The 13,610-nt window shown below is 39.4% G+C and overlaps 1 protein-coding gene across 3 annotated transcripts in view; it reads right to left on the bottom strand.

Annotated features, from left to right (window-relative positions):
* Positions 1-13,610, bottom strand: part of LOC147331752 (vesicle-fusing ATPase) — a 77,315-nt gene that overhangs the window by 4,157 nt on the left and 59,548 nt on the right. For 2 of the 3 annotated variants that reach the window (XM_086287959.1, XM_086287957.1), the window contains 9 exons: positions 10,651-10,838; positions 9,603-9,698; positions 9,327-9,483; positions 9,087-9,220; positions 8,803-8,949; positions 5,901-6,035; positions 5,427-5,540; positions 4,902-4,957; positions 4,495-4,552 (listed from right to left, as the gene is read on the bottom strand). In XM_086287959.1, the coding sequence (XP_086144085.1) occupies positions 4,522-4,552; positions 4,902-4,957; positions 5,427-5,540; positions 5,901-6,035; positions 8,803-8,949; positions 9,087-9,220; positions 9,327-9,483; positions 9,603-9,698; positions 10,651-10,838 (1,058 nt within the window). In that variant the 3' untranslated portion in view covers positions 4,495-4,521. The remainder of the gene's footprint in view (positions 1-4,494; positions 4,553-4,901; positions 4,958-5,426; positions 5,541-5,900; positions 6,036-8,802; positions 8,950-9,086; positions 9,221-9,326; positions 9,484-9,602; positions 9,699-10,650; positions 10,839-13,610) is intronic. The other variant, XM_086287958.1, reaches the window with a different exon arrangement.

Below are 13,610 nucleotides of genomic sequence, written 5' to 3'. Positions count from 1 at the left end.
TTTTGTGATGGTATCATCCATGCACTTTCCAATATATCCAATGACAGAGTCTGTGAGTTCATTGATGTTGCCATCAGCTGCATCCACAAATATCTGCCAGTCAGTTGTGTCAAAGCAGTCCTGCAGGACCTCCTCAGCCTCACTGTCCCGTTTGTAAATAACCCTGGAAGCTGGTTTTTCCTGTTTCAGTCTTTGTCTGTATGCAGGCAGCAGCAGTATGGAACAATGGTCTGCCTTACCAAAAGCTGGGTGGGGGAGGTGTTTGTAGCACTCTTTGAATGGAGTGTAACAATGGTCCAGTGTTTGATCACCTCTTGTGGGGAAGGAGATGTGCTGATAGTATTTGGGGAGAACCTTCTTCATGTTGGCTCTGTTGAAGTCTCCCAGCACAATAAAGGCAGCTTATGGATTTTTGTTCTCAAGTCCAGTAATGATGTCATACAGTTCGTCCATAGCTTTAGCTTTATCAGCATGTGGGGGAATGTAAACAGCTGAGAGGAGAACTGAGCTGATCTCCCTCGGGAGGTAAAAAGGCCTGACTTTAATGGTCAGCAGCTCGAGGCTCTGAGAGCAGTAAGTTTTTAAGATACACACATTTCTAGCCCACAACGAGTTAACCATAAGGCACACCCCTCCTCCCCTTTTCTTGCCTGAGTCCTTCGTTCGGTCTCCCCGGTAAACAGTGAATCCATCCGGCGTGATGGCGCAGTCGGGGACGCTGGGCTCCAGCCATGTCTCTGTGAAGGCCAGAACACAGCAGTTTCTGGTGTCTTGTTGGTGTTTAATCCGTGCACGCAGCTCATCAAGTTTGTTGTCCAGAGACTGGAGATTCGCGAGCAGGATGCTGGGCAGAGGTGGCTTGCTGTTTCTCTGTCGCGTTCGGCACAAAACTCCGGCGCGTTTCCCCCTCTTTGTTTTACCTCGACGTCGCGTGAATAAACAAAGGATCCCAGACAGCAGAGCGTCCACGGAGTCGAAACCCGCTGTAAAGTCCGAACTGGCTGACGAACGTAGCTCCAGAAGCGTTTGTCTGTCATACCGAGTGTATGATCGCGCTGTGCGCACAGAAATTGAAAGCAGTACAAAATAAATAATAACATTTTTGCTGAGATGACTGGGAGCTCTCGTCGGTGCAGCCATCTTACGGCGCAACCGGAATTATGAGTCTGACACTAACCTACATTGGATGGATCCCTCCAAGACTGTTGGAACAACAAAGTGATGGTTTGGTGTGGTATATGGGGTACAACAATAGTGGGTCCATTCTTCAATGGAAACCTCAAGGCCACTGGATATTTGAAATTGCTACATGATGATGTGTTTCCTTCTTTATGTGTCACGATCCTGGGTCTTAGGAGCCAGTGTTTTGAGTTTTAGTTCATTTTGATGTTTATAGTAGAGATGGCACGATACCACTTTTTTATGTCCGATACCGATACCGATATCATAAATTTGGATATCTGCCGATACCGATATGAATCCGATATAGTGTTTTTTAATCAACAAAACAGTTTTTTTAAATATCTTGCTGCATTTTGTATAAGTTCATACTCAAGTTTAAAACAACAACTACACTAAAGCTATTCTGTTATACCTATATGCAAAAAAAAATAATATTTCATAGTTCAGCAATACTGATCAATCTAATAAACTTAAACCTACACCATCCTCCCTATTCTGGTATTTTAAAGAGTACTTAGCATAAATATTAAGCAACCTAACTAATAGGGTTCCAACTCCCAGCAACAACAAAAATAAATAAATAAAAAATAGGGAACCACCCCTCACGCTCCACCTCATGATGCTTAATCAACGTAATCAACCTTAATTTGATGCAGTGTGAAAAAAAATACACAGAAATCAATTATTTTTCAAGAAATATTAAATAGATTCAACATCTTTCTTCAACAAAATTGCAGACTGCACAGATGGTACCTTCCCAAAGGAAAAAGTACTATAGCTTACTAGGGTATATTAGACTTAATAGTTACTATATACAGTAATGGACTTCTATTCATTTTACATCAAATTAAAACTTTGGGTGTAAGATTCGGATAATTATTTATTAAAAGCTAGACATTTTAAATGAGAATAAGAAAGAAAAGTATGTCTTTGTGCCCCCTTTTCCCTGTTAATGCCCTATCGGCCCCCCTGGCTAAACTTTGCTAGATCCGCCCCTGCACAGTTACCAGCGTCAGCTATGTAGAAAAAGATCCACGAGTAGAAAGTAATAATAAATAAATTCTAACAACAGCTGATCAAGCTTAAACGTGCTGCTGTTGTTCAGCCGCTGGTTTCCTCTTTCTGGTGCAAAGTGGGCCAAAAACAAAGAAGAGACACGGACTCGCGACAGAAAAGCCGATCAGCTGATCGTTAAGCAGTTTCATGATTGAAGTAGCAGCCAGAAGAGGCAGTCGCTCCATATATCGTTTGTTAAGCTTAACGCAGGAATGCTTTACAAACATTCAGAGATGGACTTACACACTTGCTTTACTTCTCTCGGGGATAACTTTGTCGGAGATGAAATGCCGGGTTGCTAGCGAAGCTCCAAATGCTATCCAGACCACCGACAGGTCCTGCATGCCACAGCCGCTCTATCACGTGATGCATACTGCTCCGACGTGCTAACGTTCTGAGGTGAGTTACGGCGTGTTGCAAGTTTTGTGAGGTGCTTTCGTGATATTTAATGGATCGGATTACATTTTTTATTTTTCTCCGATATCCGATCCAGTAATTTAGGTCAGTATCGGACCGATACCGATACGTAATATCGGATCGGTCCATCTCTAGTTTATAGTATGTTAAGCTCTTTAGGTCTCCTATGTTCATTTGCTTATTAGTTCCCCCTTGTGTTTCCAACCCATGTTAAGTCTCCCCCTGCTCTTCATGTGTTTCATGTCTGTGTCTTACGTTGTCAAGTTCTGGTTATCATGTCTGCGTCTCACTTTGTTTCCTATTTTATTTGGAAGAGATCCTGTGCTTTTATATCATGGTTTATGTTTTGAGTCCTTTGATGTACTGTTTCTTGTTTCCCTGGATCTCAGTTATGGTTATCTTAGGTTTAGCTCTTTGGCTTTGTTATATGGCTTCCCTGTGTTCCATGTTATGTCCACTGTGATGTTTTGTACCATGTTTCAGGTTCCTATGTTCTGTCTCCCCAGTTGCTGTTAAGTTTGCGTGTTTTAGAATTCAGTCAGTGTGTTTCCTGTTTTACTTTGAAGGTCCATGCCTCATGTGAGTGTTTCTAGTTTTGCGTCTGTTTTTGAGTTTACGTTTTGTCTCCGTGAGTTTGCGTTTGGGTCCTCTCCTGCCTGCCACACAGCTGAATCATGACATTATGCACTGAAGCTGGCACGTTCCCTGAGTTTTTCCAGCAAGATGGTGCACCACCACATTATGGGTGCCAGGTCCGAGCATTCCTAGATGAACAGTTTCCTGGAAAGTGGATTGGTCATCGTGGGCCAGTTGAATGGCCCCCAAGGTCTCCCGATCTGACCCCCTTAGACTTTTATCTTTGGGGTCATCTGAAGGCAATTGTCTATGGTGTGAAGATACGAGATGTGCAGCACCTGAAACTACGGATACTGGATGCCTATGCTGGCATTTCTCCTGCGGTGTTGCTATCAGGATGTGAAGAGTGGGAGAAGAGGGTTGCATTGACAATCCAACACAATGGGCAGCACTTTGAACACATTTTATAAGTGGTCAGAAACTTGTAAATAACTCATGAATAAGAATAAAGTTACGTTGAAACCAAGCACACCATTGTTTTTCTTGTGACATTACCAATAAGTTTGATGTGTCACATGGCCCTCTTCCTATTGAAAAAACAAACGTTGTATCCAAGATGGCCGACTTCTAAATGGCCACCATGGTCACCGCCCATCTTGAGGAGTTTGCCCCCTCACATAATATCAGCAACTATTCCCATGTTATTACAGTGTATCCATATAAATGGCCCACCCTGTATAAAAACTAAAACATGCAAACAAACTTAAACTCTGAATCAAAGATTAATAAGCATGAACTAAGGCACCATGGGATAGTGAAATAAAATAAAGGGGTAGTAAAACTTCATGCATGACATTTAGAATGTCATGTTAGGCTGATGAGATAATGTTTATATATGTGGATAAAAAAAATGACGTGCTGATGATATAATGAATGAAAAATCGGGAACATTTTAAGTTAAACTATTTAATTAACAATAATTCCTTTTCTTTTACAAATTACAACCTTTAATCCATTATAAATAATAATCACTGGGAGCTCTCTTCTATATCTTTCAATATATTTTTTATGTTATGTCTATATGCTTTTTTTGGTTTTACAACAACCTTAATATAGCCAATTTTAGCTAAAATAAACTATACATGCTAATGTGAATGTTGTAATATTTGGCCATTAATTACCATTTCTATGTAAAAATGCTAATACCTTATTAGCAAGCTACAGCTTCATATTCTAGTTTCATCGCTTTGTTGTTCACCTTACCAGTACACAGCGAGAGCGACCAACAGCTTATATTCGGATTTGGTCACCTTCATTCAACCTGGTGATTGCAGAATAAAGCCATTAGTGTTAGTAAGTGTTGAAAACGGAGTAGCTGATTGTTAGCGTTTTTGTGCTACTGGCACAATAGGAGCATCTACTATATCTGTTATATCTGGGAATACAAGATTGAACCTTTTAAAACAAATTGTGTTCTTGGCTATTGTAAATTAGATGTGTTAAGTGTACTCTTTCAGTGATGCTACCAACATCCTGATACTCTATTTTAAAAAAGGGGTAAACATATGAAAGGAAAGGAGATAATGATAAAAATAAGAAGGTTTAGGCTGATGAGAGATGATGGTAGGTAATGAAAGTTAATGAAATTGTTGCAGAGCAGTTGTACTCACGCCCCCTCGTCTCTAAGCAGAGACAAGAATTTGGTCACTCTGTAATCTGGATCCATCTAGAGACAACAAAATAAAGACGGAGAGGAACTGAAGAGTGGTAGAAATAGAAGGAAAAGGTTCACACTGAATCATACAGTCACATCTCATATTTCCTAACGACATTAGGCAGTGACACTAGGATGCTCCATTACATCCCTAGAACTCTTTCTAAGGCTCTAGTCACTATGCTAGTCAATTCTAGCTTGATTGTATTTGTAATAACCTGATAAATACTGAACAGTTAAAATAGTTTTGGGCCACAAATTGTCTCCAGGAATGTCATCTTTTGGAAAATATAGCAAACAACACAATTTAGATGGGTACACAAGCCCTCTCAAGGTCTAGTAAATGGACCAGTTAGAATTTCTATTGCTAGTTCCCAAACTACTGCCTATCACCAAGCAAACTTTAAACCATCAGTCAACTCGTCTGTCACACTACAGCTCACACACAAAACTTTTTCAATATGTCGCCTTGCTTCTCTACCTGCATTGACATCTCGATGAGCACGAGTAGTTTCTTAATACCTATCCAGACCCGCTTTCCTTTGAGTTGATGTGCGATGCTGGCCCGCTCTTTGTCTGTGAAGCTTCCCAGTAGCTGCAAAGACAATAAAGCCAATTCAAGCAGCACTTAAAGTCTCTGGTATAAGTTATGGAAAAACATGCTTTTATTTCAGCTTTAGCAGCTAGGCTTTTATTTTCAGTTAAATAGGTTTTTCACCACAAGATTTCTTGTTTTTGTATGCGCATGCATTTATCCTTTTGGGAATGGGGTGGTTATGTATAATTCAGCACCTTCACCTCTGAGTGCTAGTTTAAGTGCACAATTATGATTATTTTTATCTTTAAGCAATAAAACATGCATGCTGACCTATTCTAAAATGAACGTGATTTTTTTCTGTTGTCTGTACTGTATGTTGTGGCCATTTGTGCGTCTGAAACGATGGGGCCATCTTACCTCTAAGGCATCGATTAGCTGGTCCCCAGTAGAGATGTTGGGGATATGGATGGTGGTGCTAAAAGCATCTAACATCTCCATCTCCTGTAGGACGTCCTTCCTGCTGGTGGTGCCGATGATGAGCAGCTTCCGGCCCTGCAGGAGGTTTAAATTACTTGTTTCTGTAGGTTGTTGATTACAACATAAATTACGGCAAATTATCCAGTTATTTTCTGTGCTTATGAATGATTAATTTCTTCATTAAAGGTCTTACAAGCCCTGTGTGGACTTTATTTTTACAAAAGGTTTTTCTTGTTATTAGTAAATTTACTACCATATCTCATGTCACAAAACTTTTCAGAAAAACAAACACAGTTATGTCCATCAGTACCTACAGAGAGCAGGGCGATATGACCAAAAATATTTATCACAATATATATTTGAAAATTTGCGATAACGATATAACTGACGATATAATTGATGCGAGACAAAATTCAACTCCACAACTTTACTAGCGCAAAAAAACATCCATTTATTTTCACTTAAACAAGCAGCTGTTTTTTAAGCATTAAAGCTATATAACAATTTAACAGTGCAAATGTAAATTCCTTGCTGAAAGTTTAACCAAAAGGCATTTCCAGTAGAAATGGGCTGACATATCCTGAGTATAACCATGTATAATATCTACTGAAGTTAAAAAGAGGTGCTTTGCTACATTAAACTGCAGTGTGCCAAATAAAAAAGTCAAATACGTATTTCTCGGACCATAAGGTGCACGGGATTATAAGGCACATTAAGCGAAACAAAGCAGTCAGATAAATCAAACTTTATTCAACTCATTCTTCTTGCTTCCTCCACTTCCGTACCATTAATTCATTAATGCTGTATTCTATCACAGCTGCTCTATTCCTTCAGTAACTCTACAAACGTCACTGCTGTTTAGTTTCCTGTCTTCATTTATGTTGGAAATGATAGCAGAGCTGTACGTTTGAATTTTTTCAGAAATCTCTTAGTCAGAACATGCTATATCATGTTTAGGTAACTAGCAAAACTAGCGCGCTAAGTTCCGCTAGCTTCCTGCTAACTTCTAACTCCGTTAAATGTAATAAATTCTGTTTTCATGGATGCCTGGCTGTTAAACTTCATAGTCGCACCTGGTAAAGCAGCAATGCTGATCGTTTTATTAAAGATGAAAGAATTTAGATAGTTTTTAACTCTCAGTGATGCTGTGTGTTCGTTTGACTTTGGGGCCTGAAGTGGACGGAGTTTAGGACCCAGATTACTCCCAGATTTACGAGCACCTTAGTTCGACAAATACGGCAATAACGACGGCCGCTTGCATGTTCTACAAAAAATGTGCTTTGTTTTGTATCTGACAAACACCAAACCAGTTCCACATCACTGATCTTGCACCATTTTTACAAACCAAATTCTGGTTCATCCGTTTCACTCAACAATCGGCGCGTTTTACTCATATTCTATATTCTATATTTATCTGTTCTTTGCTAAGCTGTAACCTAGCTTAGCTTAGCACAAAGCCTATTAATGGGGGAAATTAGCTAGCACTTCTATTGAAAACTAATCAAATCCACATGCCAGTACTTCTCTTGCTAACTGGCAAACAATGAATTTTAGAAGGATAAGTGGCATAAAGTGGTGTAACCTACCTACTGGACAGCGACGGACTCATTTTTACTGCCCGTTTTTGAGTATTTATGCTAAACTAAGAAAATTAGCTAGCTAGCTGAAGATACAGATGAACTTTTCTACCTGTGTGCACGAAACTAACTAATTTCGCTGACATTGGATTTGCTTTATATTTTTCTTATTATCACCAGAATATCATAGAAAGACCAGAACTACGTATAAGGAAACATACATGTTGGTGCCACAAAGACTATAGACAATAGAGATAATGTCACTCCATTCTTTATAAAACTAGAGATATCATTATTGTAGTATTGCAATAAATAAATATTGCGACATTTGATTCACAGCTTATTTCTTTGCTAGAACAAGTGGACAAGAATCACAAGTAAGTGTAGTTTTGTTTGTTCTATTATTTTCAAACTAATAATAGTAATAATGCACATTTGGTGCTTTAGTGAAATAGTTTGGGGGGTTTTCTGGGGGGTTTTGGCTTGCATCTCCTTACACTAAAGCTGCTGAAAAAAATGGGCTTGTTGAAATCTCAGGGGGTTTTAAGTTATCCACAGAAGGATACGGTAGCTAATCCATCACAGAGCTAAAACATATAGACATACATATAGAACATTGATTGATTGATTGATTGATTGATTGATTGATTGATTGATTGATTGATTGGTAATTTATTTCAACATGTGAACAATATACAAGTACATTTAGAAAAGAAATGAGAGAAAAAAAATATACTATACAAATTACATACAAAAAAACATTCTGATTAATTTACATGTTGAAAGGGAGTGGGAAGAAGTATACACTTATTTAATCCCACCCCTGTCCCATAAATTATCAGTGAATATTTAGTCAGCTTCCTTACTGATATAATTTGTAATAAAAATAGTGAACAGATTTCTGATATACTATATACTATAATATCACATCATGAATTTTTTGTTTGTTTGTTTTTAAATAGAGACATTCACTTAATTTAAATATTTTCCTTTTCTTTATAGATCGAGAAGATCATATTTTTATAACTCTTTTTGAACAGTTTTATGTTTGGACATTGCTTTAATTCCATATTCAGTTTGTTCCATAGTTTCACTCCTTGAACAGAAACACAAAAGCCTTTTCTTGTAGTACGTACCTTCATTGTTTTGAAGTTACAAAAACCCCTTAAATTATAACTTCCTTCTTTCAAAAAAAACATACTCTGAATATTACCTATTTGTTCACAACATTAAAGTGTGTATACAGTTTTCAGATGAACTCTGACCTTGGGTGGAGCTTTCTTGAGTAGCACCAGCAGAGCTTGAAGGACCAGATTTGAGAAACGTGGACCGATGGGCACATAGTCCAGCAAACGCTCAATGTCATCCACCACAACACAGCTCAGCTGAGACTTATAAGCATCATCAAAGACCTGAAACAAAGAGAGGAAGAGTGAAGACAGAAAGGCATTAATGCATGAGAAACGACAAGAAAACCTACAATTTTAAATGTAAACATCTGATTATTTAATGAACTGGTGTAAAGTCAAAAAGACACTGCTGCATTTACCTTTTTGATTGCCTGGCACTTGGAGATCTCTGAGTGTCCAATCATCTTGTCTGGAGAGCAAATCTTAATGAAGGGGAACTGTGAGTCCTCTGCAATCTTAGCTGCCAGGGCTGTCTTTCCACTGTGGGGTGGGCCTGTTGGAATGCAAAGGGGAAGGTACAGTTTGCTACTGATGGATGGACATTTTTCTATTAATACTCCTCGCAGGGGTACTAGCTGGACGTGTTTCTGACTAATTACCCTCCAGTAAAACAGCAACAAGTGGTGTGCGATCACTGTTCTTGGTCTGCTGTACCAGCAGCTCTCCATCATCCAGAACATGAGTGACTGGGTCGCCCCATTTTATGATGCCATTCATGATGTAGCTGGAGTAGTCCTCCTGGTTGGTACCAAATGCCTTAGAAAATTTAAAGAAGAAGTATTAGGAACATTGTTTTGCCTTTTTCATATCACTGGATTGAACTGTATTCATAACATAAGCTCATGACATCATCTCTGAAAACAGCAGAGACATACTGGTTTGATGTCATTGTTGAGGGATCCCATGAAGTCATCTCTGGTGACCTGCAGCTTCTCTGCCCTTTCCATGTCCACCTCAACTGTAGAGGTAGCCTGGAGATGAAATCATCACATTTAAATTATGACAAATTAATGGGGCAATATCAATTCAATCCCCTGTCACTACTAATCTGAAATATCTACAAAAAACAAAAGTCAGTAAGTTTCAGATGAGCATAAAATCGACTAAGGAAAGCAGAGGAGCTAGTGTACAGCTGTCGATTTACTGGTTGATCTATGCTCCTACCCTCATCTATGGCCTTGAGCTGTGGGTAGTAGACGAAAGAATGAGGTCACTGAAATTAACCTCCACTGAAGTGTGTCTGGGCTCTCCCTTAGAGACAGTAATATATATGCATTGGGTGATATAAACAATGCATTGATGCCCTAAAGCAGGGATGTCGAACTCCAGGCCTTGAGGGCCGGTGTCCTGGAGGTTTTAGATGTGTCCTTGATCCAACACAGCTGATTTAAATGGCTAAATTACCTCTTCAACATGTCTTGAAGTTCTCCAGAGGCCTGGTAATGCACTAATCATTTGATTCAGGTGTGTCGACCCAGGGTGATATCTAAAACCTGCAGGACACCGGCCCTCGAGGCCTGGAGTTCAACACCCCTGCCCTGAAGTGCATCAGTTGCTGTGGTTTGCAGTAAACTGCATTTCTTGAACAGAGATGCGCAGCAGCAAATCAGTAATTAAAATGAACTAATGAGAAAGAAAATCATAACTACCTAAATTGGCAGAAAGCATATTTGTGCCATCCACTAACTTGGAGGAGGCAGGGTTTATGACCTATACTGCTGCCAGGCACCAAAACTGACGTGACATCTTTGCTTCAGTTTTGGGGAGATGCTGTTGTCCATGGTTTTTACAGCCACTGATATTTAAATCTGATATCTGATCTGTGTTTTAGACGAAAACTATTCACGTGGATGGTGTTTCTGCTTCGTCATTACACTGACACAGCGCTATGTATGCTTTGTGTATTAGGAAGTGCCTTGTGACCTTGATGTGCCGGTTCATGGCGGTTGACTGCGCAGCCCTGACCAGACCCTCCAGCTCTGCACCGCTGTAGTTCTTAGTTTCTGCTGCCAGTTCCTTGACGTTGACGTCGGAAGCGAGAAGGTTGAAGCTTCGCATCTTGTTGGTGTGGATGTTTAGGATCTGGACGCGTCCCTTTTCATCAGGAAGACCTAGAGATTAGAATGAGGGTTAAAAAAAAAGAGTAGGAAAGTTCATTAGCATACAGGCTTCTATTCAAAAACATTCGAGCTGAGCTTCCAACTAGCACTAGCCGTAGACAGTATAAAAGATGGATATAGCTTCTGGGTATTAAAATGGAAGCCAACATTCAAATCCCTTAAATGTGTATTATTTGCTCCCACCAGGGAGCAATGTCGGAGGTTACAAGAAGAACTGCAAGTCTTTGGGAGAACAACCTTCCTACTGAGTTCATGGTCTCAGTCACTCATACTGAATTAAAAATTAAGTTGGTTTTATAAGTCTTGGTCATACTCTTGTTACATCCAAGATGGCAACAGTAACAATACTCATTTTGTTGCTTGAGAAAGGGTCATCAAAAACTAGTGGGTGAAAGCACAGTAGCTACTGTCTCTGGGCACTAGCTTGCTTTATGTGCTAATATTAACTAGCTAACAGAAATGCTTTAGCTACTGATTAGAGACACTTTAATGAAGCTTATGCCCCAAACTTCATATTTTTTACGGAGCTGACTGAATTACATGGGTGCTACTGAGTACCACTTCACACTAAATCCATTGGTATCAAATTTTAGCAGCAGAGAGAGTTTGTATTTTGCATTAGACCCTGTGCACGAGAAAATGCTAACTTCCTGTTTTAAGACCGGATGTAGGGTTGTACATTTTCGGTAGCTTTATTTTGCAGTCAATCGCTACTGCGAAGGTGGACTCCAAAATCATGTCCAAAATACGAAAACGGAAAGATTACGTTAAGTTACAAAGAGCAGAGGGTGGGAACACTCACCATTGCTGTGTCATAAAAAAATCGAATGATCAATTTTGATGTTTGAAGAGCGTAGCTCGATTGTTTGTTTACATCAGCGGTCTCCAACCTTTTTTGCGCCACAGACCGGTTTATGCCCGACAATATTTTCACGGGCCGGCCTTTAAGGTGTCGCGGATAAATACAACAAAATAAAACTAGTACTGGTACCGAAAAAAAGAAGATTTATTCATAACACACATGAAAAGACCCAGGAAAACCAAGTTAACGATAAAAACGATAACAAAATAACGCTGAAAACCGATAAAAACCCTGAAAACCAAACATTTCACACCTGAGCCTCAACTCTCGCGGCCCGGTACCAAACGACTCACAGACCGGTACCGGTCCGAGGCCCGGGGGTTGGCGACCGCTGGTTTACATCACTCAACACAAGCAGAACTGCATTACTGCATGCAGAAGACACATCGTCCACATTCAGGAGCACATCTCTGTATAGTGACAGTTCTTATGATTTAATCAGGCAAATGTCCAGCATTCAAACTACAGGTGAACAATAGTCAAAGCCATATGTTTCCCCGTTATATCGATATCAGTACACACCTACACAGCATGTCAACAAACTGGACATGCTAAAGGAAGGTAGAAGTTATCGTTTTTTTTTTGTTTTTTTTACCATACCACACAGGTGTGTGTGTATATATATATATATATATATATATGGTGCATTGAGGTGCAATTAAGCTTAAACTGTCATTATTATTTATAGAAAAACAAATATACTGTAGGTTTATTTCTCAAATAAATGTTTGGAACTGAAAACAGGTTTTGATCTTTGGTTTCATTCTGTAATAGACTCTTTTTTTTTTTAACGAAGGTTTGAACTTTGAAAGAGTTTAAACAAGAGAGAAAAGTGTGAAACTGTTCATGCATGTCTAAGAAAAGTGTATAAAGTGTGTAGTGATGGGTTTTAGTCTTAAAACATCTAAAATAATTGTAAAAAATAAAGCTGGCTACTTCGCAGATTTCACCTGTCGCTGGTTATTTTTAGAACATAACACCTGCGATAAACGAGGGAACTCTATATATAAAATACCAAGAAATTTCAATCCTTTCTCTCTTTTGCTCTGAGGCGCGAGGGAAAAATATCGACAAGTCGATGAACATCATCTATAGATATATCCGGTAAATGCTCAAGACATCTTGAGAAATGTAAATTGCCGCTTGATTCGTCCATTTGGTTGACTTTTTTTGGAAAACCCCACGGTAAACAAGCTGCGAATATCACACCGGAAACGGAGCGCCTTACAGGAGTTTCCCCACCGGAAGTAGCATATGCTAAGGCGCACATAGTCTATTGCTCAATTAAAAAAAAAGGAAAAAAATTAGCAGCAGAGTACATCTGAGTTAAAGGGAGAAAGAAAGGCAGACCATGTGACATCACTCCAGGGCAAGCTGAAAGCAGTCTCACGTGTGGTTACACTTTTCAAAACCGAGTGTGTAGTGCAAAATACGAAAGCTGACCATGGCAACACATCTAATCTGTGGAAACACTGAGTTCACCGAAGGACCTGCTGCTAACTGTAGTATGTCTGATGCTAACTAGATTTATAAAGAGGGGTGTAGTAGGATCATGGCCATGAGCTATAGACAGGAGAAACAGGGACTACTTTTTCTGGATAAAGTTGTTCCATTTGGCATGCACACTGTGTTCTGTGGATTGTTCAGAGTAACAAAGACGCTGTTTTTTGGAAGAGGAGCTGCGGTTGGATTTTCAAAATGTTATTCAATTAAATGGAAAAAAAAAGGGTATGTTAACGTGGCATGCCTCTACATACCATCAGGAGAAAGCCAGGACAGTACGTTTATTTAAAGAAGAAACATTTTTTCCAACACTGATTTTCCTGACACAATATGTACTTTGTACTGTGACGTCTTATAGGCCGAGTATAATAAAATGTGTTTGTGTCATTCAGAAGCTT

This window comes from Aulonocara sp. 'chitande type north' Nkhata Bay, linkage group LG4 (assembly GCF_057382095.1).
Source record: "Aulonocara sp. 'chitande type north' Nkhata Bay isolate Kocher_YH1m ecotype deep benthic linkage group LG4, A_spYH_male_GT1.1, whole genome shotgun sequence".
Classification (NCBI taxonomy): domain Eukaryota; kingdom Metazoa; phylum Chordata; class Actinopteri; order Cichliformes; family Cichlidae; genus Aulonocara; species Aulonocara sp. 'chitande type north' Nkhata Bay.
This window is presented reverse-complemented; position numbering and strand designations above follow the sequence as displayed.